Source organism: Oryctolagus cuniculus, chromosome 8, assembly GCF_964237555.1.
Source record: "Oryctolagus cuniculus chromosome 8, mOryCun1.1, whole genome shotgun sequence".
NCBI lineage: Eukaryota > Metazoa > Chordata > Mammalia > Lagomorpha > Leporidae > Oryctolagus > Oryctolagus cuniculus.
In genome coordinates, this window is record NC_091439.1 from 51,688,145 (window position 1) to 51,713,784 (window position 25,640).

Below are 25,640 nucleotides of genomic sequence, written 5' to 3' on the forward strand. Positions count from 1 at the left end.
GTGCCTTGAGTATTATTTGTGTATGCCAATTGGTAGTTATTATTGTTACTACTTTCATTATTACATCTGCTACTAAATAGCAAGGATGACCCCCTTATCTGATATGTTGCTTTTTCTATCATCCTTTAACGTTTTTATATACTTTCAATGTTTGCATTGAAGTATGTGTTTCAATATTTTAAACACAATCCTTATATGGGGCATCTCTGTATTTAAAAAATAAAGAAGTTTTTTTTTAAAAAAAAACAACCTTAATTAAGCTTGAATTAATAATTTCATTTTACTCTGCTATAAAATTTGTGTTTTAACATTAAAAGGAAGTTTTTCAGGTACTAGCAAAGGGCTCGGATAAAAATGTCTCGGTTTCATACCAGATGCTAATCAACCAGCAAGATGCAAAATGTCTCAATGAATGACAGCATCTTAATGAAAGTGGGTGAGAAACTTTAAGTAAGATTTGTTTTTTATTTATCTGAAAGCAGCTATGGAGCTTACTCTTCTCCAGATGATGAAACCTTGTGAGAACAATAAGAACAAGTAAGCATTCTTGACAGAACATACTAAATTCAGAATGTTTGTTAATTTAATAACTAGGGAAAATTGAAACCTCTTTCAAAAAATGAAAGAATTATATTTATTTCTTAAATTCCATACATAGAAGTTCTATTATATTATCTAAAAGAATAGTCAAAGCAAATTAAACACTTCTACATTTTTAAATATTATTTCAATGTGCAAAAGAATAAACAAAACCCATTCTTTTGTCTTATGGATCAAATATTATGGTTTCAGAATTGACCACTCAATTCCAGAGCAAGGTTTTTGATTTCAGTATACCTACTATTTAATTATGCATTTGGTAAGGGGATATAGCTCTTTTTGTTATAGCAGAATAGGAAGAATATAAACATGCTTTTAAAATCCTACTAAGAGATGAAGAAGTATTCTAATTCACAGATGAAAAAGATCAGTACCATTCAATATTAAACTGTGGAGTTTGGTGGAGCCATTTCTTTTTTCTTTTTTCTTTTTTTTTTTTTTTGACAGGCAGAATTAGTAAGAGAGAGAGAAAGGTCTTCCTTCCGTTGGTTCCCCCCTTAAATGGCTGCTACAGCTGGCACACTGCACCGATCCAAAGCCAGGAGCCAGGTGCTTTCTCCTGGTCTCCCATGCAGGTGCAGGGCCCAAGCACTTGGGCCATCCTCCACTGCCTTTCCCAGGCCACAGCAGAGAGCTGGACTGGAAGAGGAGCAACCAGGACAGAATCCAGCGCCCCGACTGGGTCTAGAACCCAGGGTGCCGGTGCCGCAGATGGAGGATTAGCCTAGTGAGCCGCAGTGCTGGCTTGGAGCCACTTCTTATGAACCAACGAGAGATAATATTTTGCATACCTCTTCTCAATCCTGCATTTAGTAATACTATAATAGTTGCTTTAAATGGACCATGATGAAAATATTTACACCACGGAAACTGGCAAAGGGTTATTTGTTTTATTTTAGATTCTTGTTAAACCTTTTCTCACATACTTCTAACTCAGTCTCTTGGGTACTGTTGACTTGCACCTCTGTAAATCTAGAGACCTATTCTGTCTTGTTAAACGTAGCACCTTCAGGATTTATGGGACCAAATAGGAACTCAATAGCTATTTGCTTGAATGAATGAACAGAATATGCAAATAATGAATACAATTTGAAAATACATTTTCTCTTTTTAAAATCTTGAATGAAATTCAACTTGCATGCTGTATTTAAAGGCTACACTGGATGAAATATAGTGCAAACATTCTCTTCACAGAAGAAATGAAAGCTTACATTTGGTTTCTAACTTGCTCAACTGGTTAATGATAGAAATAGTATCAGCATCCATTTTTAGTACTATTTTTATGAAAATACACTGCCTAGTTGGAGTTAGAGACTTTTTAACTAGATAAGCAATGTATGTGGGTCATACAAATTACAATATTTTTTTAAAAATCAACCACCTCAGTAATGAACAAATATTCACAAAACATGATTAAAAGATACATGCATCCCTAAAACATTGGCCAAGTTACTTTTTTTTTTTTTTTTTTTTTGCTTTTACAGAGTACTTTTATTGCCTTGGCAATTCCAAACATTAGAAAATCTCATTGAAGACAGAAAGGTCACTATAGGGGAGAAATTACGAAAGTAATGTACAATAGAGATGTAAAACAACATGTCAGTAATACTATTAGCAACATGGTGTTGAGCAGAAAGTCTTTCCTTTGAACATAACAATTGAGCAAAACATGCAGACATATACATACTGTTCTAAATTCTTCAAATCCACATAATAGCAAAGGAATGGGTATGCCAACAAAGCAAAGGCAGAAAGTGTATAAAACTAATGCAAAAATATCGGACAACACAACAGATATCTTGGCAGATAAAACAAGCAAACCCAGATCTCCCACAAATATCTTAGAGAGATTAAATTATGAAAGTGATATTTCTGAGGTCATTGAAAACAAAAATGTTTTGTCTGGGACTGGTGTAGATTCCAGAAGCTTAAAGATAAGGTTTATTAAATAAAAACATTTGCTAGCCTCAAGATCTGTAAGGGATCTAGATTTGACCCTTATTGTTTGGACTATGAGAACATGAAGTCCCAGAATTAAACAAAGAGGAAACACTTTAAGGGACACATGCTATCTACCATCTTCCATTGGATATTTATACTACATATTTCAACATTTTTGTATCACAGAAATGTTTGAAGTTTTGCTGAGGCCTGTAGCTAACAAAATATACCCCAGAGATCTAAAATCGAACTGCTAATTATATGTTTAAACAGAAAATTGCATATGTAGTAACATTATAAAAATTTATCAGTAGCTATGAAATTTACCCACTCATTTTTTAAAAAGATAAATATTGTAGCTAAGAGTTATTTATCATTTAACAGTGTAAGGTAGATATTACTATTAGTCCAAGTTCAGAGATGGTAGATAACACAGCTCAGTAAATGGTAAAAGTAGAATTAGAAATCACGTAGTTTGCCTTCAGAGTTTACACTTTTAACAACTGTACTCTATTATCTTTTAGTCTATTCATTCTGGGTACATTAAAAACTCAGAATAATATTTTACTTAATAAGTTTGAAACAAATGGGACCAAATGGGACAAATAAATGCACAATATGCCAAACTACATGCTTTTTTCTCATTAAGTGTATTAGCACATCTTCTATTAAAGGTCAGTGTAGCATAAACCCTAAAAATTATTTAGGAATTGAATAGTTACATAGTTTACATAAAATATTTTATGTAAGTCATCATCTAGTAGCATGGATGGCAATGAGTTTGGGTTTGTGATATTTATAACTACCCAAATAGATGTGTAAGTCCAATCTTTGATCTTTGTTTCCAGAAATCCAATAAGCAAAGACTTGAAAATCTATCTCACTGAGGGTTAGCATTCTGTTTCTCTGTGTATCTATGAGCAAATATAATCTCATTTTATAATGTGAAGCCTTTAAATATTGTATGACATTTAAACAAATCTAAAAAAGCTATTTCTTTGGGAACATACTGTCTATGATTACTCACTATAGCTACCTGGGAAGAGATTCCAAAGATATAATAAAGGCAAGAAATTGAAAAAACAGAGACACTCACCCTAGTTTTGGCATCAATTTGACCACCTCGATCCAGTAAGAGCTTCACCATGTTTGTGTTTCCTCTCTTTGAAGCCACGTGCAGAGGAGTGATTCCATTCTACATCATGGAAAGACCAAACAAGAGCATGTTGGGTATGACAGGGCACGATGAAGATGACTTTGTGTTGAAGAAGACAGTAATGTGACTCATGGTTTCTATGGTCTCAACGTCTTTGAATTTTAAGGGATAAATAAGCACATAAACCACAAAGCACTATAGTTAGAGGATGAAAAACTGGAAATCACGTAAGTAAATTAGTCATAGCTGCAATAACTGTATGGAGTGTACACATTACAGTCAAGAGACAAAGGAAGCAGTTTTGCGTAGTGCAAACAAAATTTCAAATTCTACCTAAAATATAAGCCTGGTGTAAAGTTTTTCTTTCTCTCACATCTATGCACTTAAAAAGTCTGAGGTCTTAGCTTTCTTCATGGGCATGTCTACCTCAGAAAAACCACTACCAGAACATGCTTGTGACTACAGACTTCTAGTTTAGGCCACTGAAGATTAAAGATGGGACTTGAGCACCACCTTGACTTGTATCCTCTGTTCTGCTTTAACAAAAACCAGGAAGAAAAGAAAGCTAGGCATCAGAAGCAATGTAAAGATAGGTGGCAGGCCTATTATAGGCTGCTCCATACAGTGATCTGCCATCAAGTAGACCCAGCAGGCCAGTCCACTGCAGTGGCCTTCAATATGGTAAGCCTGGGCTTCAGCAGAAGTCAGCTTATGAAGAGCCCTGGCAGCTCTGCCAGACAAGAGTTGGATCACTGGAAATGGAACTGCCCTGGAGTCAAAGGACTTCAGGTCAGAGCCACGGACCTTGCTGGCTGCAAGCTGAAAAGCCCTTCACTTGGCTCAGCTTCCAAAGTGACCACCGTTGCAGAGGGGATGGCCAAGTAGGGTCAGTAACATTGCAGGCAGAACTGTAAATTTCCTGTTAGAGTTGCCACCTGCCTTTACCTGGCCAGCTCTCCTCTCAGGCCAGCTAGGTAATGGAAGTCAACAGGGTGCCTTCCCCAGGAAGTTCACACCTCCCTTATGATGTACCCGACCCACCAGATTATTATTAAGTCCCTTCTGTCAGGTTCTATTTGCCTCTCAATCAGAAACCTTAGTTGTGGCTTAGACAGCACCTTTCTTAGGCCCTCTAATAATTACTCTGTCCTTTCTATCTAGCCCCTTGGGCCTCATACCTTTATAATCATAGCCTCTACTCTTACATCAACGGCTCTACTCCCAACCTGTGTGTATTGATGGTCCTCTCCTCCACTTAATGATGTATAATTGTTCAGAATTTCTCTACAGACAGACTCCTCTACCTGCAAAAGTTAAGTGGCCTTTCTCCCAGTCTTGGTTGACATCAGCTTTAAACCACATCCATCAAACTGTCCTCACAAGGGTCCAGAGACCCCCCCCACCCCCGTCTTTTCCTCTCTCTATGAAATCATCTTATTACCTGGTTAATGCCACTCTCAGGATCATTGGTTGCTATTTTCACCCTGACTTTTATAATACAGTGTCTGTTTAAATGTTTACAGCTAGTGATAATGGAACGAACCAAGGCCTTCAGCAAGCAGGTGGTGAACCAAATGCTGCTACATGGATATACTTGGCTCCCCACCCAGGAGACAGAGGCTTGAGACATAGCCCCAATCCAGCGAAGAGTACCCATCGCCCCATGTCAGCAGGAAGTAGCTCTAAAGACAGATCATCATCCCTCTACCCCTCCTGAACTTTTGGGACTAATGTAATCCCATACAACTCCTGCTTTATAAAAAATGGGGGAATTTAGGAAAATGGTGCAATTTTATCTATGGTGTGATCTACACCCTGACACCATCCTAGGATCTAGCCCCAGCTGCTATTGCTGGAAGCCACATGGCCCAACCACCAGTGTCAAGCTCCACCCTCATCCTAATGGGATTCGCTGCTCCTGCTTCCCTGCCCGTCCTCTGGCAAAGTTTCAAAAGGACCTGCTCCTGAAAATGTGGTACTCTGCTCTCTCTTGCTTCCCTCTCTCCTCTCTCTGGGCTCCTCTCTTCTCTCTCTCCTCTCTCCTCTCTTCTCTCTCTCTCTCTCTCTCTCTCTCCTCTCTTCTCTCTCTCTCTCTCTCTCTCTCTCTCTCTCTCTCTCTCCTTTTCTCTGTTACACTCTCCTCTCTTTTTCCTTCCTTGCCCCTTCCCTCTGGCCTGCTGGGTTTTCCCCAATAAGCTTTTTCCCTTAAAAAAAACTAACAAAAAAAAAGTCTGAGGTCTTAAAGTTTTCTATGCTTAAAATAGAATATGAATAGACATAGCAATACTCAGTGAAGAAATTATCCTTAAAAGCATCTTCAGAAAATAATTCAGTAAGAAAAAAGAAAATAGCACAATTTTAATGAAGAAAACTTCAAGGTACAAAAATACTACACAGATTAATTATATTTATTTAATTTGTTATCATGTCATTAAGAAAAAGATGTATGCCTGATTTTTTTGTGTTGTTCAAATACTCAAATAGTGCTGATTCATATTAAGTACCCTGAGCTGCATAATTATCATAGAAGTGAATTCTTTCCAGTAGACGCAGATCATTAACCTATAACTCAACATGATGTCTTTGGATGTGTTTTTAGTAAGATTCTTCATATGAACAAATTTCCAATTCACTAAAAAATTCCTGTCAAAGTGTATGTCCTATAATCATTATAAGGTAAGCTATATATGTTTTCTGTATTTGATATTGTAACAGTTGTGTTGCTTATAGACTTGAAGTTGCACATTCACATTTCATGGCATGATCTTTAGCTATAACTTCAACACGAAGGTAGAATTTATAGCCTCCTTGACCACAGCAAGTGATTTGTGTGCCTGTGAATCTACAACAGTCTTGTTTTTTACTTGTTGACAACTTCCTGTGATTTGAAGGAAAAAACTCGGGGACTCTAGTATCCTTAGCACAGATCAAGAAAGGAAAAAGAAGTGAAACCTGTAAGAAAACCATTGGAATTCAGTTCTACTTTCTTAACATACTCACTGCTATCCCTACTGAGTAATTATTTAAATCCATACCCTGGCTGTGAAGTCCACAGCAGCTCCACGATTTAGAAGCAGAGTTGCCACATTGACATTTCCATAGTGTGCAGCTATGTGCAAAGGGGTAAAACCACTCTACAGAAAGCAAAGAAATAAGTGTCAGTCAAACTTTTAAAGTCTATGACACAGTCACTGATTCAGTAACAAAATCACATAGTAACTATCCACCTAGTACAAGTACAACACAATTCAGATGATAAATGCTTTAATAAGACTGTTTAAATTTTAGTGTTATAAAGTGGGAAATAGCTAATTATATAACAAAGCAAATAAATATCCTACCGTTATTGGCAACACTATTTTTAATTACCTTATTTATTATATTTTTCATTTATACAAAGCCATGTATCTTGAGTTGGCTTAGTATATTATAGAAAAACAGAATATGATTAAACAACATAAGATTTCAGTCTTAGGACTGACAACAAAATTACAACTGTTTACTCAGAGAAAGATTAAAAGTCAGTTTTTTGTTTTGCTTTGTTTAAACAAAAACAGCATTGGTTAGCATTGTATCTTGGGAACTATGAAAATATGCTGGAAAAATCTTATAAATTATATACAATTTATTACACATCACTTATAATCATGAAATGTCTATCCATTTTCATAACTTAGACTTTGTTGTTACAATAAAAAAGAACTAAATTAACCCAAAGATTAAATAAGGTATTGGCATCAATATGAAAATAAAATAAAAACATGCAGCTTAATCCAATTTTTAATGTTAATTAAACCAAATTTTAACAATAAGGTATGAACCAACCAGGTTAAATCATTTATGTGGATAATTGAGAACTGTTTACTCTCAAAATGTTTAAAAAATGAGTCTTAAATCTTTTAATAAAAAAATTTCTTTTCATTTATTTTTATGAAAATTTAGTTATATATTTTTACATTTTCACAATAGAAGTATATTAACTCTTTTCTAACTAAACCTCACAAGTGTGTCTAAGGGGTATTCAAAAAGTTCATGAAAAATTGTATTATAAAAAAATGCATGGATTTCAAAATGTTTTTATACTCAAGTGTGAATAAACTTGTCTGTCTTTGTTTTGAGAAGCAGATAGAGAGATAAACAGATAGACATAGAGAAAGCACTCCAATCCACTGGTATACTCCCCAAATGTCTCTCCAAAGACCAGCACTGTGCCCGGCCAGAGCCAGGAGCCAAGAATTCAATCCAGGTCCCCCAAGCTGATAGCAGGAATTCAATTACCAGGACCATCATGGCTGCTTCCCAATGTCTGCACAAGCCAGAAGCTGGAGCTGTGTGCCGAAGCCAGACACTGATCACAGGTGGGACACTGGCCTCTCAACCACTAAATCAAGCACCTGCTTCAAGTAAACTTACCAACTAATTTCATTTTCCACAAACTTTTTGAAGTTCCCTAAATTACCTAATATATGCCCCTGTTTTCTATTTTTTCACTACTTAATAAAAGATAATGGAGGGCCCGGCGCAGTGGCTCACTTGGTTAACCCTCCGCCTGCTGCGCTGGCATCCCATATGGGCACCAGGTTCTAGTCCCACTTGCCCCTCTTCCAGTCCAGCTCCCTGCTGTGGCCCAGGAGGGCAGTGGAGGATGGCCCAAGTGTTTGGGCCCCTGCACCCACATGGGAGACCGGGAGGAAGCGCCTGGCTCCTGGCTTCAGATCGGCGCAGCGCACCGGCCGTGGCGGCCATTTGGGAGGTGAACCAATGGAAGGAAGACCTTTCTGTCTGTCTCTCTCTCTCACTGCCTGTAACTCTACCTGTCAATAAACAAATAAAAAATCTTAAAAAAAAAAAAAGAAAGATAATGGAGAAAAAAGACCATTGATTATCATATCCTTCAATTTCCAGGTTATTTTGTATTATTCTATTGTACTTGAAATGTGATGTATATGAGATTATATTTTAATACATATTTTCTAAACTATAACCATTGTTATAGTTTATAAGCTATAACATAAGCATTGACTTAATATACAGGCTTTGGCAATTTCATTTTTAAAATGTCCCACATAAGCATTTATATAATTTAGGTAAGAAATTTTCCTATGTCATCATCAACATTAGCTGTAAATAATTCCTGAGTGTAGAGAATAAAACATAAAATAAGAATAATAGTTATCAATCCAGATGCCACAACTGTAGTCAAGATATTTTTATTTTGAATCTATGTGATACCAAACATTCACAGCAGAATGGAAGGAAGATCAGTCCATAAGATGGCGATTATCTTATCAAATGACAAAATTTTATATTTCAGGAAATAATTGACTGTTTTTTTCTTTTTTTTTTTCATTTTTATCTTGATATTTCCTGTCATCCAGACACAGCTTGAATGCATGCCTGTTATTCAAGTTTCAATTTAATTTTAGGAAAACATATTGACTGCTGCTGGGTTATTTTCAAATATTTCAAATCAAATACAGTTATTATTTTTCTGATTTGCAAAGATAAATTAAGTTATGATCTGACAGCCTCATTGCCCATCTGGGATAATGCCTCAGAATGTGAGCCCTCTCCATAGAACTCTGCTCTAATTAGTATGGAAGTAGGGATGGAGGGGTTTCCTTCATTGTTATTCAATTGTCTTTAAAGGACTCTTTAAAACTCAGTGAGTAGTGAATATCCACCCTAACGTCTGCTTTTACCACAATATTTATAGACAATATTATTTCTAAAAAATTTATTTTAATCACTAAGGAGCACCTAAAATTTAAAGGTATTAAAATGAATAATTAAGATCAATGTAAATGGTTTCAGTCCTGAGAAATTTCACTAAGCCATTGGGTTCTCCCCCATTCAGGTTTGGTTGTTTGTTTGGAGGGGTCTCTAACTTAGATTCCATGCACATATAAGGGATAAAAGAAATGACATGAATAACATATTGCCATCTCAATAGGTAAATGAGTTACTAAGAAAGATATCAGTTTTAAAAACATATGACTCTCAGTAAAAACTCAAATGCAAAAGTTCAAAGGTCCACCATTCCCCCATGACAACACACTGATCAAATGAGGTGTGAGTCTAAAGAACCCCTCATCAGAGTAAGCATACTACATAGTCTCTTGCCTTTGACAGTTTGCTAATTTTTCTACTGCAGAGTTTCAGCAGTGTTTGTGTCAGCATTTCTCTGTAGCAACAGTCAAGGAGCAATCATGTGCATCTGTACACACAGTTATACGTGCACACGCCCTACAGAGAGGCTTGGGAACTTAATGTGCTTGTGGACTGACGTGCTGTATTTTGGTATGTGGAAATAGATGATTTCATGACAAGAACTAAAGACTTGCAGGAAAAAACAACGGCTTTGTTTATGTATGCTCAATGCCATTATTAATTAAATACAATGTGGTAAAGAAAAAACAGCACACAGGAAAACAAAAGAGCAACTTCCATCAGATAAAAACATAAAACATGGTGGCACAGAAATCACCCTAATTTCACTTTTCCAAGTTTTACTCTGAGATTTCTCATTTAGAAAACAAGATACCACTTCTCTTTGCAAAAAGTTAATAGTAAAGCTCATTCATTAAAATACATATTAAGAAGGAATTTCATTTCAGGCTCTACTCTAACAAAATACTTAAATAGTTTCACCAATTAAATAATGCTTCAAATATATGTTACATTAAATATATTTGAATTATCAATTTGCCTTAACTATGGGAAAATTTTCCAAATCAATTTTCCATTAATGGAATTTCTATTCATTAGTATGAATTAGTGAGCATTTTTCTAATTGGGTAGAAACAAAAAAATAAGTTAAAAAAAAAGGCAAATTTTGGTATAACCACAATACTATACCTCTGTTGTCCTATTCACCATCATCTGAAGCAGTGTGGGGTAGAAAAAGAGGGAAGATATTACACAATGCAAAATTAAGGAAACAGTCTGCTCCCTGCAACTGGGTATACTATTCCAGCATGCCAAAACACATTCTAGCAAGAAAAGACGTCCCAAAACACTGCACAATACACTTTTCTTTTCTAGTTCTTTTTCTATTATTTATGGCTATAAACAGAATAAGGAAGTAGATTTCTAACATTTTGAACCCTATTTTTAAAGAAAATTATCTTGCATTTCATTTTTTTTGTTATTGTCCCCAACAGAAAGTCCCCTTCTTTCTGAAATACCTCTGAAAAATCATTGATTTCTTTTCATGACCAGAAGTAATTTTGCATTATCACCACGGCCTACTTCTTTATCATTCCCCAGGAGGACTTGGGCAGCCGGAGAGCGCCTTTCCACAAATGTGTTCAGCTTTTACCTTGGATTGTACGTCAGCATTGTGATCGTTCTGGAGCAGGAGTGCGGCAGATTTGGTGTCATCTTTCCTAGCTGCAATATGCAGGGCTGGCAGCCTGACTTTTCCTTTGGTGTCATTCTCCAAGAGGATGGCCACTGCCTGGTTATGTCCTTGCTGGAGCGCCACAGCTAGAGGAGTAAAGCCATCCTGGAAAACAGAAGGGAAGACTCTCCTGCTAACTTCTGGATATGTGGAATTTAACTCCATGCAGTGGTGCCTCTTGTTTTTAAAGTAGTGATCAAGAGAGACAAGCAAAATGATGAAATATTACTGTGAAAATCAGAAGCATATTACAGCTAGCTACTTGCCATACTGCACACAAGTTTAAGCAAATTGCTGTCCTAATTTCTAGTCTATATATTTTGAAAAACATCCTAACCAAACATATTGCACAAAGAGTGTGCCTCATATGTATGTTTACAATGAGAAAATAAAGAAAAGGATAATCCTAACTAATGCCTGCTATGTAAAGGAAAAAGTAGAAAGGAATAAGGAATGGAAACCAAATCTGAATCAATGATATATAATTTTTAAAAGATAAATGCAAATTTTTGAGGGAAATTACTTTTTTTCAAGTTATTCATATCATGAATGCACTATAAACTGTAATAAGAACTTAATTTTTCTTTTAGAAAAATCTTTTTCTTTTGGGATTTTAAACATTTACTTAACAGAATGGAAGAGTAAAGCATGTATTATCTTAACACAAAAAATGGCTTAGATTTAGGAACTTGTTTAGCACCAAATAAGTACTCTGTGAATGAGTAGAGCACAGACTTGTTATCATTTACATATTTAATCTTTATTAGCACTACAACACTGTGATAGTTAATATTAAAAGGGTGTATTTTTAATAAAAATTATTTATATGAAGGGAACAAATTTCATGTATTTCATATATACAGTTTGAACACCATAATGATACTTCCCACCTTACCCTCTTCCCTCCCTCTCTAACTTCCTCCCTTCTTTTTCTTTTCTTATTTTCTTTTAATTTTCACAAGAACATACTTTCTACCTACTTTATAATCACAAGCTTAACCTCCACTAAATAAAGAATTCAATAAGTAGTAAGTAGAAAAACCACTGTTCCTTAAGAGTATAGATAGGGCTAAAAGCAATCATCAAATCTCAAAATATCAATTTTGCTCATATTCATCACACTTTTTTGTACTCTGTATATTATCACAAATAAGGGGCAATATAAGATATTTGTATTTTGGGGGATTGGATTATTTCACTAAGCATTATGGTCTCAAATTTCATCCATTTGGTAACAAAAGACAGGATTTCATTATTTTTTATGGCTGAGTAGTATTCCATCATTTATTTCTACCACAATTTTTCATCGAGTCATCAGTTGATGGATATCTAAGTTGCTTGCATATCTTAGCTATTGAAAAGTATGCATTTTATTAATTTTTTGAGAGATGAGGCATTTGCTTATAGAACAGAACCTCACTAAAAAGTTTGTTGTAACTTTCAGGAAGAAGAAAAGTAGAGTAAAATAAAAGTATAAAAGTGATATTGGAGGGACAGGGAAGTACTTTCAGAGAATGTAACTTTAGATCTCTACCATGTGGATTTCTTTCTAGTCTATATTGATGGTAGAAGACTGAATATTAGCAATGCTTAATTCAAGGAACGTAAAGAATTCTATGAAAGGAAACCCTCAATAAAGTTCAATAGCTTCATTTTCCATCATTAATTTACCTCTGTTGATTGCTATAAGGTACTTTATAACTTTAAGTATTTCTTCTCCAACATGGTTTTCATTGCCATACTGAGCAGTCCCGTAATGATCTGATTTTTAAAGTGGGCATAATGTCTTGATTACTTGATTACTTTGCTGTTGCAAAGCAGGGCCACCAAACAGTTCAGGGTAAGAGCCTTCTTAAAGTATATACACACATGTGCTCATGAGACTATTATGAAATATTTAGCAATATAACACAGAAAATCAAATGGCAACCAACCATATAGCACTGTAAATACTTTAGAGTTGTTATTTTTTAGAGTAATACACTTAAAAGATTTGTGCATATGTGTGTTTCTGGATAACAATTAAGGCTGGTGGCATTTTAATTAAGTTGATATACACTCCATTAGGGGAAATTAGTTTTAAACATTTTAATATTTTTTAAAAATGAAACAGGTGATTAGTACATGTGCCTACGCTAGATGGTCTACTACTTGAACTCTGGAACATAACATGATTGAAAACATTCTGGAAGATCAGGCTAAATCAATAATTTTGCACACAATAGTCAAATTTTATATAATTTAGATCATTAATATATAAAATTACATGTAGTGGGTGATATAAAAGAACTAGCCCTAACCCTAAACTCTAAATCCTAACTTTATCTGGCTCATTTGCACAGGGTCTGAAAGGCTCCAGAGGGCAGACCAAGGAGGCCTGAGACAGCTGAGAATGCCAGAGAGCTGCATCCCCTAAACCACAACTAGAAACTGTGTCTATCTGGTGAGTGAAAGAACTTTGCTGTAAAGGTTTCACCTGGCATATCTTTCTGCCGTCAAGGAAATAAACAAGCTATAGAATTGCTTTTCATGGCACAGTCCTCAGGGCTCTGGGTTCAGAGGTACAGTTTCATATTGTTGCTCAAGCTGTGTTTGCAGGTGCTCACATGCTACTCAGGAAGAGAATTAGTGTCTCTGGGGGTAAAGGGCCCCAAATCATAAAAATCACATTATATTCATGTGGCAAGAGTGTGAAGCCTGTGTGTGCCAGATAGAGAACATGAAATCATTTCATATTGGGTAAATGTGTTTTTCAATCATCAGCAGAACATGTCTCATTAGTAGTAATTTCTTGGCATTTTTTTCAAACAAATGAGAATAACTATCAAAAACTTACTGTGATTGACACCATGAAAAGCGTTATCTCACAAAGGGACTGTCAATAGGTTGAGTAAAGTTTTAATGACCTCTCCTTCCAATGCAGCTGAGGAGGGAGTTTATGCTTATTTCAACTAAAGAACTTCATTGTCCAGAAAGGAAGCCACTTTAAATATCAAAAATTTTCAGGCCATTTCTGGATTACTAGCACCAGTATCCATCTTTCACCCAGGCCAGGAGTTGTAAAATTTTTTCAGTGGGGTCGCATAATACAAGAGGAAGACTATAGCTTGCATACTCTGGTTGAAAGAGGTGAGGGGGGCATACTTATGCAGCTCATTACCACTCCTCTACTGTGTTTCCCACTCCTAAGCCACTGAAGGCCTCAAAGCATTTTCTTCTAGCTCACAAGCTATTAGAGAGTCCCTTAAAAATCATTGCTGTGGCCAATCACTGAACCTGCTCCTAGATCTGCCTGAGGAAAAATGAGAAGAAAAACTGGAGGGGTCTTCAGCATGTTTTTGGAAATGTGTATTAAGGAAAAACTATGCAGGGATTTCAAACTGTTTTTGCACTAAAATATGATTGACACTAAATACTAATCACTTAATTCCATTTTCAGAGAACTTCTTAAAGTACCCTCATACAAACCAAGTTCTTAGGTGAATATGCATAGGCAGGACAGTAATGTTCTAAGGGCCCCTGTGTGATCCAACTCCTTCAACATGATCTGAAGTCTTTGCAACTGGAGTAACTGTGAACAATCCATTCAGTTGTTGCCATATTGTGGTCACACAATCATGAATCATAATTCATGTTTCAATATGAACAGATATTTTAGTAACAAAGTCCTCTTGAAATTATATTAACAACTTATGAATTTTTTCTAAAGGTTAAAAATTGTTACCTTAAGAGATTATATGAGATTCCAACAGATAAAAATATCAATGAAAAGAAATAGGTAGAACTTACTGTAATGTAATTTTAGAAGGCTATAAAGCTCCCTAAACCTAGAGTATGGCAAAGTGATGGAAACACGACTTCATCTAAGAATAAGTTGATACAAATCTAAAATGAAGGCACAAATTCATGGAGCCATGTACACAAGCCTGGGGCATTGGTTCAGGGCCACTGATGTAGTTTGTAATAGTAACATGAACTTCCCTAGCATATGTCAGACAAGCAAGCAGAGATCATTTACAGATGAGTTTAAAGAAAACAGACAATAAGATCACAGAACTTGAGACTAGGGCTAGCAGTCTTACCTCTGTAGCAGTGCTCTGATTAGCTCCATTTTCCAGTAAGTATTTTACAACATCGATGTGGTTCTCTTGGGCAGCCATATATAAAGGAGTAAAGCCATTCTGTGGACAAGCAATCAAAAAGATGACAGCTTCGACCATTTGTAAAGTTTTGACCAGTCAACAATATAATACAGGAAAAAAACTATAAAGTAAACTTTTAAAATGGTGAAGCTATATGAGGTGTTCTCACACTGAAACAATGATCTGCGTATTTACTGTAGTAAAACTAGACAAAATTGTAGAGAACGAGTTCCCATACATAATTCCTAAAGGAGGAAATTATGAGGTAGAGGACATAGGGGAGAAATACTTCCTTAATTTTCTATCTTCATTTCAGTGCCAGGGATTCACATTTTTCCTCACCCAACACTTTGCTGGACTACAGTTCTCTTAATATCTGTAGCACATTTAGCATCTGAATATCTATATAGTCCGATCATCTATAGAACTCTCCTTACATATAGTGTAAGTGTAAAGTAGTACCTATATAATGAAAACATTATCTGTATTTATTAATTCATAAATATTGAAACAGACTACCATTATCTTGAATATGTACAGGTTGGTTAGCACCCTTAGTGATACACATTATTTATACCAGAAAAGTTGCAGAAAGATCATTGAGGTGGTATGCTTTGTGATTAGCATCTTCATGCTATTTATAAGAAGTCATTCTGAAATTCTATCATTCATTTTCACATTCATTTATTTACTAAAATCCTTCCATTTGTAGGTAGTGCATCACTGAGAAAAATCAGACAGGTACATGCATCCCATGGAGCACAGACCATTGTAATACTAAAACATTATTATGTAGTCATACTCAAAAATTCTCTGAAATTTTATAACATGAGTTTAACACTAAGTTTAAGTTGCCAGTTTTTCCTTTCATTAGATGCTTAGGAATGTGTAATACATTTTTATGGAAAAAATCTCACAAATCTTTATAAAAAAGAAAACCTGTGAAACAAGTCATAAACTCTCAAAATGTAACAATTCTTTCAAAACTATGCCAGAGTCTTTAAACATAAATGATTATTCTCTCAAATTTTCCATGCATGAATGAGAATCATAGATGAGAGTTCAGGGATTTTTAAAACATTTATAAGAGGAGAAAAATGGGTTTTTTGAAATACAGTTTAACAAATCCTTCATTGCATAATATGGAAACATTATTCAAAATGGCCATGATTCAACAAAATATAAATACAGGGTATACAAATAAACTGAGCAAATAAAGTCATGTTTAAATTCAATTATAAAATAAAATCTGCAGGCTTCAAATGGTGGAGAAAATTTTAAAACTAAAGGAGAAATATTATAAGAGGAATGAATTAACAATGTTGTAGGATTCAAGAATAAATTGCTAGCTGGATAGCATATTTTTAAAAACACAGCAATCAGGTGAAGTCTGTATATTTAAAGAACACTGAAGAGGTGGCGGAAGGATGGAATTAGAGATTCAAAGGAAGGGAAAGCCAGAGAAGATGGTGAAAAACAATGAGTGGGTGTGGAATGGGGTTCTTTCATGACAAGTAAAAGGCAGGCATGCATTAAGAGAAAAAGAGCTTCTAAAAGAGTAAACCAATTTGCTAACATGCTCTCCTGTGATAGAATCTGTGGATAAATCAGAAAAAAGGGGGAATATATACAGGTTGCCAGGTCAGCAGGGGAAGGAGCTGTACCATCCTTAGGCCACTGCGTAAGAAATTCCCTGCCTTGGGTCCTTAGCAGTAGAGGGATCTCCTCTGGCTCAGCAGGGCACAGATCCCGGGGACAGCAAGGACATGCCTGCCTGACCCCACAGGTTCCTGGCTTGAAGATCATGCACCAAGCAGCCGACTTCCCAGAATCCCTGCCTAATGTCACCAAGTGTGCTTCCAATGCTCACCCAGACTTCTTTGCCACCCTCTGAAGAGTACGTCGGTTTATAAAGCCTTTGGTAGGCTGAATAATGCCTCCCATATAAATCTACATCCTAATCTCTGGGACTTATAATTATTACTTTATACAAGAACAGGAATTTTGGAGGTCTGATTAAGGTAAAGATCTTGCAGTGGGGAGATTATCCAATTGGACTTCGTGTAATCACAAAGATCTTTGAAACAGGGAGGCAGGAATTCAGAAAGGAAAGAAGATGCTGTAATCTTGCTTCTAAAGATGGAGAAGGGGCCATGATCCAAGGAATGCAGATCTAGAAGCTGAAAGAAGCAAGGAAATGGATTCTCACTACAGCCTTCGTAAGGACACAGCAATGCCAGTATCTTGCCTTTCTCATTGTAACACTAATACAAAACTATGAAAAATAAATTAGAGTTTGTTTCAAGCCACTGAGTTTATAATAATTTGTTACAGCAGCAATAGGAATCGAATACACATCACTTGAGTTCTGCTAGGGAGGATGTGAGTAGACAACCACAGCTTCAACACGCTCAGGTTGTGCTGCCCACATTCACATGTGATGCTCCTGTGGAGTGGATAGAGACAACAGTGGAGTGATAAGGGGGGCTAGCTGTAGGCCAGGGACCCAGGACCAGCAATTCTCTCACCACAGTCCTGTGGGAAACTCCAGGGAGCCCAAGTTTAAATTTAAATGTGGCTATGAAGATATATTTATTAATGTTGGACATGCCAGTTTGTTATGTTAGCTTGATAAATAAGGGGTCTTCAAAAAAGTTCATGGACAAGGCACATTGCAAGAAAACTACACAGATTTCCACATTTCAATTTTGGTACCAAAATAAATAGTTTTAAGTCTAGATTTCCATGAATTTTTTGAAGCACCTTCATATAGCTTTCAATTTTCAAACAGATATTGTATTCTTTTGCACTCTTGTCCTGGTACCTGCAAGTGCCGCAGCTGGGATGGTGGGGTAGAGGAGAAAATATCCAGGCTTACAATACATGGCATACAAGTGTGACAGGGCCATTGTAAACTAGCATCCAGCCTCTTGATAAGGGCACGTCAGGAATACCATTTATGTGCCCTGTACCATAACACTGATGTGTGAGGGCTTCCCACAGAGGAGGGGAGCAAATATGACAAATAACAGAAATGAAAATGACGGATCTTCAGCTGTATGTTACTGCTGTGAGAAATGTTTTGAATATATTCCCACAAATTATAGTGGTTACATGTCCTGGTTTGTCTGGGATAGCCTGATATATGCATAGTAGCCTAGAGAAATTATTACAGCATCTCAGTTTTGATGTCAAATGACCTAATAACTTAAAACACCGCTGCAACATTGATATGGTGATCCTCATTGAAACTGAAGCAGATGAGGCTCAAAGAGTTAGGTAGCACCACCAAAGGCTCATAGCTAATGTAGTGAACTGGGAGTGCCAGTTCTTCCTGGAAGGGAGGTGGGGCTTTAACCTGTAAATGAATCCTCAGCCTGGCTATGTGATGGAATCTTTTGTAGAAACTGTTAAGAATATCTAGGAACTATCCTACCACGCTGCCCTACTTCACTGGAGTCTCACATGCAAAACCCAAGTCCACGCATTCTTTAAACACTCATGTTCTGAAATTCCCTTTAGGTGTTTACTATAGGGTATGCAGAACAGCTGAATGGTTTGGGGTAGGGAGTGCCACAGACATATTTGCATTTCAGAAAATTCATTCTGGTGAAAACAGAATGCTTGGCTGGTAGGAGACAAGAAAGGAAGTACGGACTTAGCATGAAGGAAACATGAGCCAAGATAACTTGGCTAGGAGATAAGGCAGCTGCTGATTGTCACAAGATGTGTGAGGTAAGGCAATAAACATTTACTACAAGTCCTAAAGGTATGCAGATTATTCTTTCCTAATTTGTTGCTAATTAGTCAAAAATAGCCCAAGTGAGACTGTAAATCATGCCTCTGGGTAAGCAGAAAAGGCATCAAGCACTGTGGCATAATAGGTTAAGCATCTGCCTGCAGTGCCAGTATCCCATTTGGGTACTGTTTCAAGTCCAGGTTACTCCACTTCCCATCCAGCTCCCTGCTGATGACCTGGGAAAGCAGTATTAGCTGGCCCAAGTGCTTGGGGCCCTATACCCATGTGGGAGACCCAGAGGAATCTTTGGATCAGCCCAGCTCAGGATGTTGTGGCCATTCGGGGAGTAAACCAGCAAATGGAAGACCTCTCTGTCTCGCCCTCTCTCTGTCTGTAACTACTCAGTGAACACATTTTACATGTGTAATATTATACATATGTTTATTTTTTAAATCATACATTAGATATAAAGAGAACATAGGTGAGAGAGAAGCCAACTGGATAAGTAAATTATATATATATATATATTTCTTTTTACAGGCAGAGTGGACAGTGAGAGAGACAGAGAGAAAGGTCTTCCTTTTCTGTTGGTTCACCCCTCAGTGGCCACTGAGGCTGGCGCACTGCAACCGGCGCTCCATGCTGATCGGAAGCCGGGAGCCAGGTGCTTCTCCTGATCTCCCATGCGGGTGCAGGGCCCAAGCACTTAGACCATCCTCCACTGTTAGGAAACTGGCGCAGTTGTAGCCAGGTGGCCGCATGGCCCAGCTACCTGAGCCAGGCTCCACCCCCATCCTAATGGGATTCGCTGCTCCTGCTTCCCTGCCCGCCCTCAGGCAAAGTTTTAAAAGGGCCTGTTCCTGAACATATGCTCTCTTGCCCCTTCTCTCCTGCTCTCTCTCTCGGTTCCTCTCTCCAGCCTCCTCCTCTGGTCTCTTGGCTCTGCTCTCCTCTCTCCTCTTCTCTGCTCTCTCTTCTCTCCTTGCTAGCTCTTCTCCTCTCTCTCTCTCTTACAGTCTCCCTCTCTTTTTCCTTCGCCGCCCCTTCACTCCGGTCTGTAGGGTGTTCCCCAATAAACCCTTTCCCTTTCTCCGGTGTCCGGTGTGCTTTGCAATGGCTAACATTAAGATATAACATCCACTGCACTCCTGGGCCATGGCAGAGAGCTGGACTGGAAGAGGAGCAACCGGGACAGAATCCGGCGCCCCGACGGGGACTAGAACCCGGTGTGCCAGTGCCGCAGGCGGAGGATTAGCCTATTGAACCGCAGCACCGGCCAGTAAATTATATTTGAAGGAAGTCACTGGGAGTGACTCAGTTTGAACCGAGTTACAAAAATGCTGATGTTAGACACAGAAGCAGAAAAGGTACTTCAAACACCGTGAGATGGCATTTAAAAAGAGCAAGCATATGAGGACCTGTAAATAATTCAATAGAGTCAGGGAAGGAGACTGAGATGGGCAGGGATGCCTTCCAGTCTGTCTTGCTGAAGAGCAGAAATTTTATTCTGAAAGCCTTGGGAGTCACTAGGTTTTAAATAGGAGTTTGAATGACCATGTTTGCATTTTAATGAGATTCCTTTGCCAGGAATTGCAAAAGGGCCTACTATAATCTAGAAGATTGGGGAAGAAGGTTTTTGTAATAATGCTTATGAAAAGTGAAAATCAGAAATGGTAACATGATTTTGGTATGCTAAAATGTAATTTAGAATTTAGTATGCATGTATTTATAATTTAATTGATAACTAGAAAGATTAGAGATAGTGTCATTCTGAATTATTTACATTAGTTGTCAGATTTGAATGTGAATGCAGGGGCTCAAGCACTTGAGCCATCCTCCACAGCTCTCTCAGGCCATTAGCAGGGAGCTGGATTAGAAGTGGAGCCACCTGGACTCCAACTGGTGCTCATATGGGATGCAGATGCCACAGGAGGAGGCTTAACCTACCATACCACAGCACCGGCCCCAGCATCAGATACATTCCAAAAAAATTTCACCTAAGGCACTAGACAAGATGTTCTAAAATAAATTCTTGGGGCCTGCTTAGTGACATAGGAGGTTAAGCCACCACCTGAGACACTGGCATCCCATATGGATGCCAGTTCAAATCCTGACTACTCCACTTCCAATCTAGTTTCCTGCTAATGGCCTGGGGAAGTGGCAGAAGATTGCCCAAATACTTCAGCCCCTGCGGCCCGACGAGACCCAGATGAAGCACCTGGCTCCTGACTTTGGCCCGGCCCAGTCCCAGCTGTTGCAGCCATTTGGGAAATGAACCAGCAGATGGAAGATTTCTCTTTCTCTCTCTGACTCTCCCTCTCTTTGTAACTCTGCCTTTCAAATAAGTAACTATTTTTTAAAAAAATATTACAAGTCTGGAGCCAGCGCTGGGGTGCAGTGGGTTAAAACCCCAGCCTGCAGTGCCAGCATCCCATATAGAGTCCTGCTCCTCCACTTCTGATCTAGCTCTCTGTTATGGCCTGGGAAAACAGTAGAGGAGGACCCAAGCGTTTGGGCCGCTGCACCCATGTGGGAGACCCGGAAGATGTTCCTGGCCCCTGGCTTCAGATCAGCTCAGCTCTGGCCATTGTGGTCCTTTAGGAAGTGAACCAGCAGTTGGAAGACCTCTCTCTCTCTGACTCTACCTCTTTCTGTAACTCTGTCTTTCAAATATATAAAGTAAATCTTAAAAAAAAGTTACAAGTCTTAAAGAAATTCAAATATCTCAGCCAGATAAATACATAGAAAACGGCAGTACTTCATTATATATTACCACCTAATTAGGGACCTACCTTGAGTAATTTCAGTGATCAACCATAAGCTTAATCACACTGTCTGAAATACACCTTAACATGGAAATTGATTATAGAAACTTCAAACAGTATATAAATTAAGAATTCTGAAAAATACTCATTATTAGTTTATTTGTCCTATATTTCCAAGCCTATGAAATACATTTCAATGACCAAAAGAAGCTTCCTTCTTTTCCTAGATGAAAACGTTACAGCTGACAGGGAAGTCCTCATTCTACAGTTGAGATTTTAACCCAGAAATTGACAGCCAAGGAGACTGGCCAGTTACAGAGATCCAGGAGAGAAGAAGAGGTGATTGGAAACAGCAGGTGCAGAGATGTTTGAGACTCTTTCCTTATCCCTCTTATCTTTTAGGCCTCACAACAAATGTCACTCTCTATGAGGCTTCCTTTAGAGCCTATAACAATGCTTAGCACATAGCAGGTATTCAATAAATTCTTCTTAAATGAGTGAATGAATAAAACAACAGAATTCAAACTCCTTTTTATGCTTGTGGTGGTCTTTAAGTACATCTGCAAATTCTTTGACACCTGTCCCTTCAAAAAATGAATTCTAATTCTCACCTCCCCACCCCTTGAATGTAGAACCTCTTGGTAGTTTGCTTCTAAGGCACGAATTATGGTAGATTGGATGGCGTGTAACTACTAAGTCTTCCTTTTGGATGCCTGCTCTGGAGGAAGTGAGTTGCCATGTTTTGATGATGCCCAGACTGCCTATGGAAAGACTCACATGAGAAGGAACTGAGACCTCCTAACAACTAATAAAACTTGGAAGTGAGTCTTCCAGTCCAAGGACAGCTTTCAGACTAGCCCTGCTCAACATTTTTACTGTAACTGTATGAGAAACTCTGAGACATAGTTGTGTAAGTAAAGTTCACACTGAATTACTAGTCCACAGAAACTTTGATGATAATAAAAGTTTAGAGCTGTTTTAAGCAACTAAGTTTAAGGATAATTTGTTACACAGCAATACCTAGCTAACATAATGTCCAAAAAGTCCTATATGATCTGGCCCTTGCCTATCTTGACAACTATATCTCTTACAATGTACACTCTTAACATACACTGCTTCCCTTCTCTTGAGGAAAGAAACTCATATACTAGACAGTCATTTTCAAATTTAAATGCTGTATGATCAGGAGGTCTTAATAACTAAATAATTAAACATGACTACTCTATTCAAAGTTAACTGAATTATAACTGTTCAGCAATGTCTTTCCCACCCAAAAACTGCCAGGGCAATGTTTTCACACTGTATCGTGTTTCAAGGAGGTGTATTCTTATGTAATGCTGAGATTTAAGAGATTGCTGGGGCTGGCGTTGTGGCTGGGCTGCTGCCTGTGACTTTGGCAATCCACATGGGCACCAGTTCAAGTCCAGGCTGCTCCATATTCAATCCAGTTCCCTGCTGACGTCTTGGGAAAGCAGCAGAGGATGGCCAACTGCTTAGGCCCCTGCACCCATGTTTCTGGCTCCTGGCTCTGGCCTGGCCTGGCCCTGGCTGTCGCAGCTTGTTGGGGAGTGATACAGCGGGTAAAAGATCACTCTATGTCTTTCCTTCTGTCTCTGTAACTCTGCCTTTCAAGTAAATGACTAAATTTTTACAAAGAAACTATTGCTGTTTTAAAGCTGTCATCATGCATTCTCCTGCTTTATCTAGTATTAGAATCAGAAAGATTAGCTCTTTGTGTTACTAGAAAGGACTGGCTGGGGTAGGTAGCTTGTGTATATTTGCATAGATAAAGCAATCTATAAAGATAATTTGAAAACTACAGCTCCAAATCTGTGTATTATTATTAATTTCATATGATATTTGCAATTTGTCTTAGAGTATTATTTACACTCTTTGTACTTACTGGAAAACACAGTCAACAAATCATATAACCAACTTCAATAGTAGAAAACAGGAATGGTCATAGTCACTCTGGGTTAGAATGTAGTAAAATCAGAATCTGCCTCCATAGCAGCCTCCCACCCTTTGCAGCCAGGTCACTGGTAGGGTTTAGGTGTTTTCATACAGTAGAATTCCACAGCAGCCTTAACCAGGACATGCTGCAAGCCTCTCCATCAGATACCAGTTAGCACTGGCTGAGAATCACTACTGTAGTTAACCAAACCCAGCAGAATGTATCATCTCTGGATTAGCACCATGAGAGAAGGTTGGAAGCAATCCCAAAATTATCACCACGCTTCAAGGTCAGGATGATTCAAGTTCTTTCCCTAAATATATTGTGAATGCACAGCTGCAAAGGATATAAAAACACAAGGAGCACTAATCACAGTCACAAAAATAAGGACTCTTTGTGTACTCAGAGTATGTACTTAGGGCAAAAGAATAAAAGTTATGATTGCATATTTGGCAGCTAAGAGAGCATTTTATTAATTAATATGATGTATAAAATTTCTCAGATAATGTTAACATGATAAAGCTTAGCCAGAGTTAGCATATCATGAGTTATTTTAACCAACTTCCTCTCTTTCTACAGGTCGTCTTTAGAGGATCACAGCAAGCCTTTATATTAAGTAATATTAAAATTATCAATGTCCTCAGTTGTTCCAGGAAAGTTGAACTTTATGCAATATTTCCCATGTCATCTAGCTTCATCATCATAACAACACTATTCATTCTCTTTTGTGGATGAGAGTGACTCATGGTCATCCAAGGATACACCTAAGTGATGCAGCCAGGATAGGAACTCTCAGGAGCTCCAAACATAGTGCTCTTTCCACTCCCTTCAGCTTTACACTTCAACCAGGATCAAACTGTCCCAAGAACACCTGCCTTTTTACTTAGTAGTTGTGTTAGGTAGGAAGTCAGTTATGAGCTTATGTGTGTGTGACATAAAGGCCTAAAGAGAAGATATCTATGTTCAGCATATGCTGCATCTCAAAGTCATCCTAATGGTGTTTCAGGGGCAGCCTGGTATCCGCATCCTGCCCTGCCCCCTTCTACCTGATAACCTGCCAGGTGTGGGGGGGTCCCCACCCCTTCTGCCTGACAAATCTTCCACAATCTCCTAGGTGCAGCCCAGTATCTGCATTTTCCAAATACCCTGCTCCAGATCCCAATTCTCTAGGGGGTCCTGCCCACCCTTCCTCCTGTCTGATAACATTTGCATCCATAAAGTCCTTTGTTTCAGACCTTCAAGAGAAAACTCAGATAGAAGTTTTTCTATTTACAGCCAAAAAGCCCTTTGTTCCAAGAGGAGCAGAGGTGGGGAAGCAAGACCCATCTCCCTAACACCCCCCCCCCCACCTCAACCGGACTGCGCGCTCAGCCCTCTGCCTCTCTGCTGAGCCTCCCACCTGGTCTGGCCAGGTGTAATCTCTCTACTCAACCATGTACCCTCGTCCCCCACCCCCAGTCCAAGAGACTGGGCACTCTCTCGGGTCCTGTCTGGAGAGGTGCCCATCCATCCTTACAGGTGTCCCTTCCCTAATAAACCTTGCTATTTTACCTCCCACTACTCTCTGTCTCACGCCTGAATTCTTTCTTGCGTGAAGACAAGAACCCTGCAATTTCTCCGGTAACAGTTGGACCCTTAACCTTCTATCTACCGCTAAGCCTTTCATTAAGGAAAGCTGAAGGAAGCTCTACCTAGTGACTTGATCTGCCTGAGAAGGAATGCCCGAGTTCTCTTAGGCACAAAAATTTTTTAGCTTTATTTCCAATTGAAAAGATATTTAGTAGTATTGTTAGTGAGGAGAGAGGTCTAGACATTGTATTTGTTATTTATCCCTAAGTGTCCAGCAAAACAAACAGTTTGTCTTTCTATGACTCAGGGAAATTAAAGTTCATGTGGTTTAGGAAACATGCTTAAAGTTTCACACTGTTTCAGATGTGGAGC

At 38.1% G+C, this 25,640-nt stretch overlaps 1 protein-coding gene across 50 annotated transcripts in view; it reads right to left on the reverse strand.

The window, feature by feature from the left end:
* Positions 1-25,640, reverse strand: part of ANK2 (ankyrin 2) — a 677,994-nt gene that overhangs the window by 123,481 nt on the left and 528,873 nt on the right. For 34 of the 50 annotated variants that reach the window (XM_070047692.1, XM_070047702.1, XM_070047714.1 and 31 more), the window contains 5 exons: positions 15,182-15,280; positions 11,019-11,204; positions 10,556-10,579; positions 6,733-6,831; positions 3,638-3,736 (listed from right to left, as the gene is read on the reverse strand). In XM_070047692.1, the coding sequence (XP_069903793.1) occupies positions 3,638-3,736; positions 6,733-6,831; positions 10,556-10,579; positions 11,019-11,204; positions 15,182-15,280 (507 nt within the window). The remainder of the gene's footprint in view (positions 1-3,637; positions 3,737-6,732; positions 6,832-10,555; positions 10,580-11,018; positions 11,205-15,181; positions 15,281-25,640) is intronic. The other 16 variants (XM_070047718.1, XM_070047717.1, XM_070047713.1 and 13 more) reach the window with 1 other exon arrangement.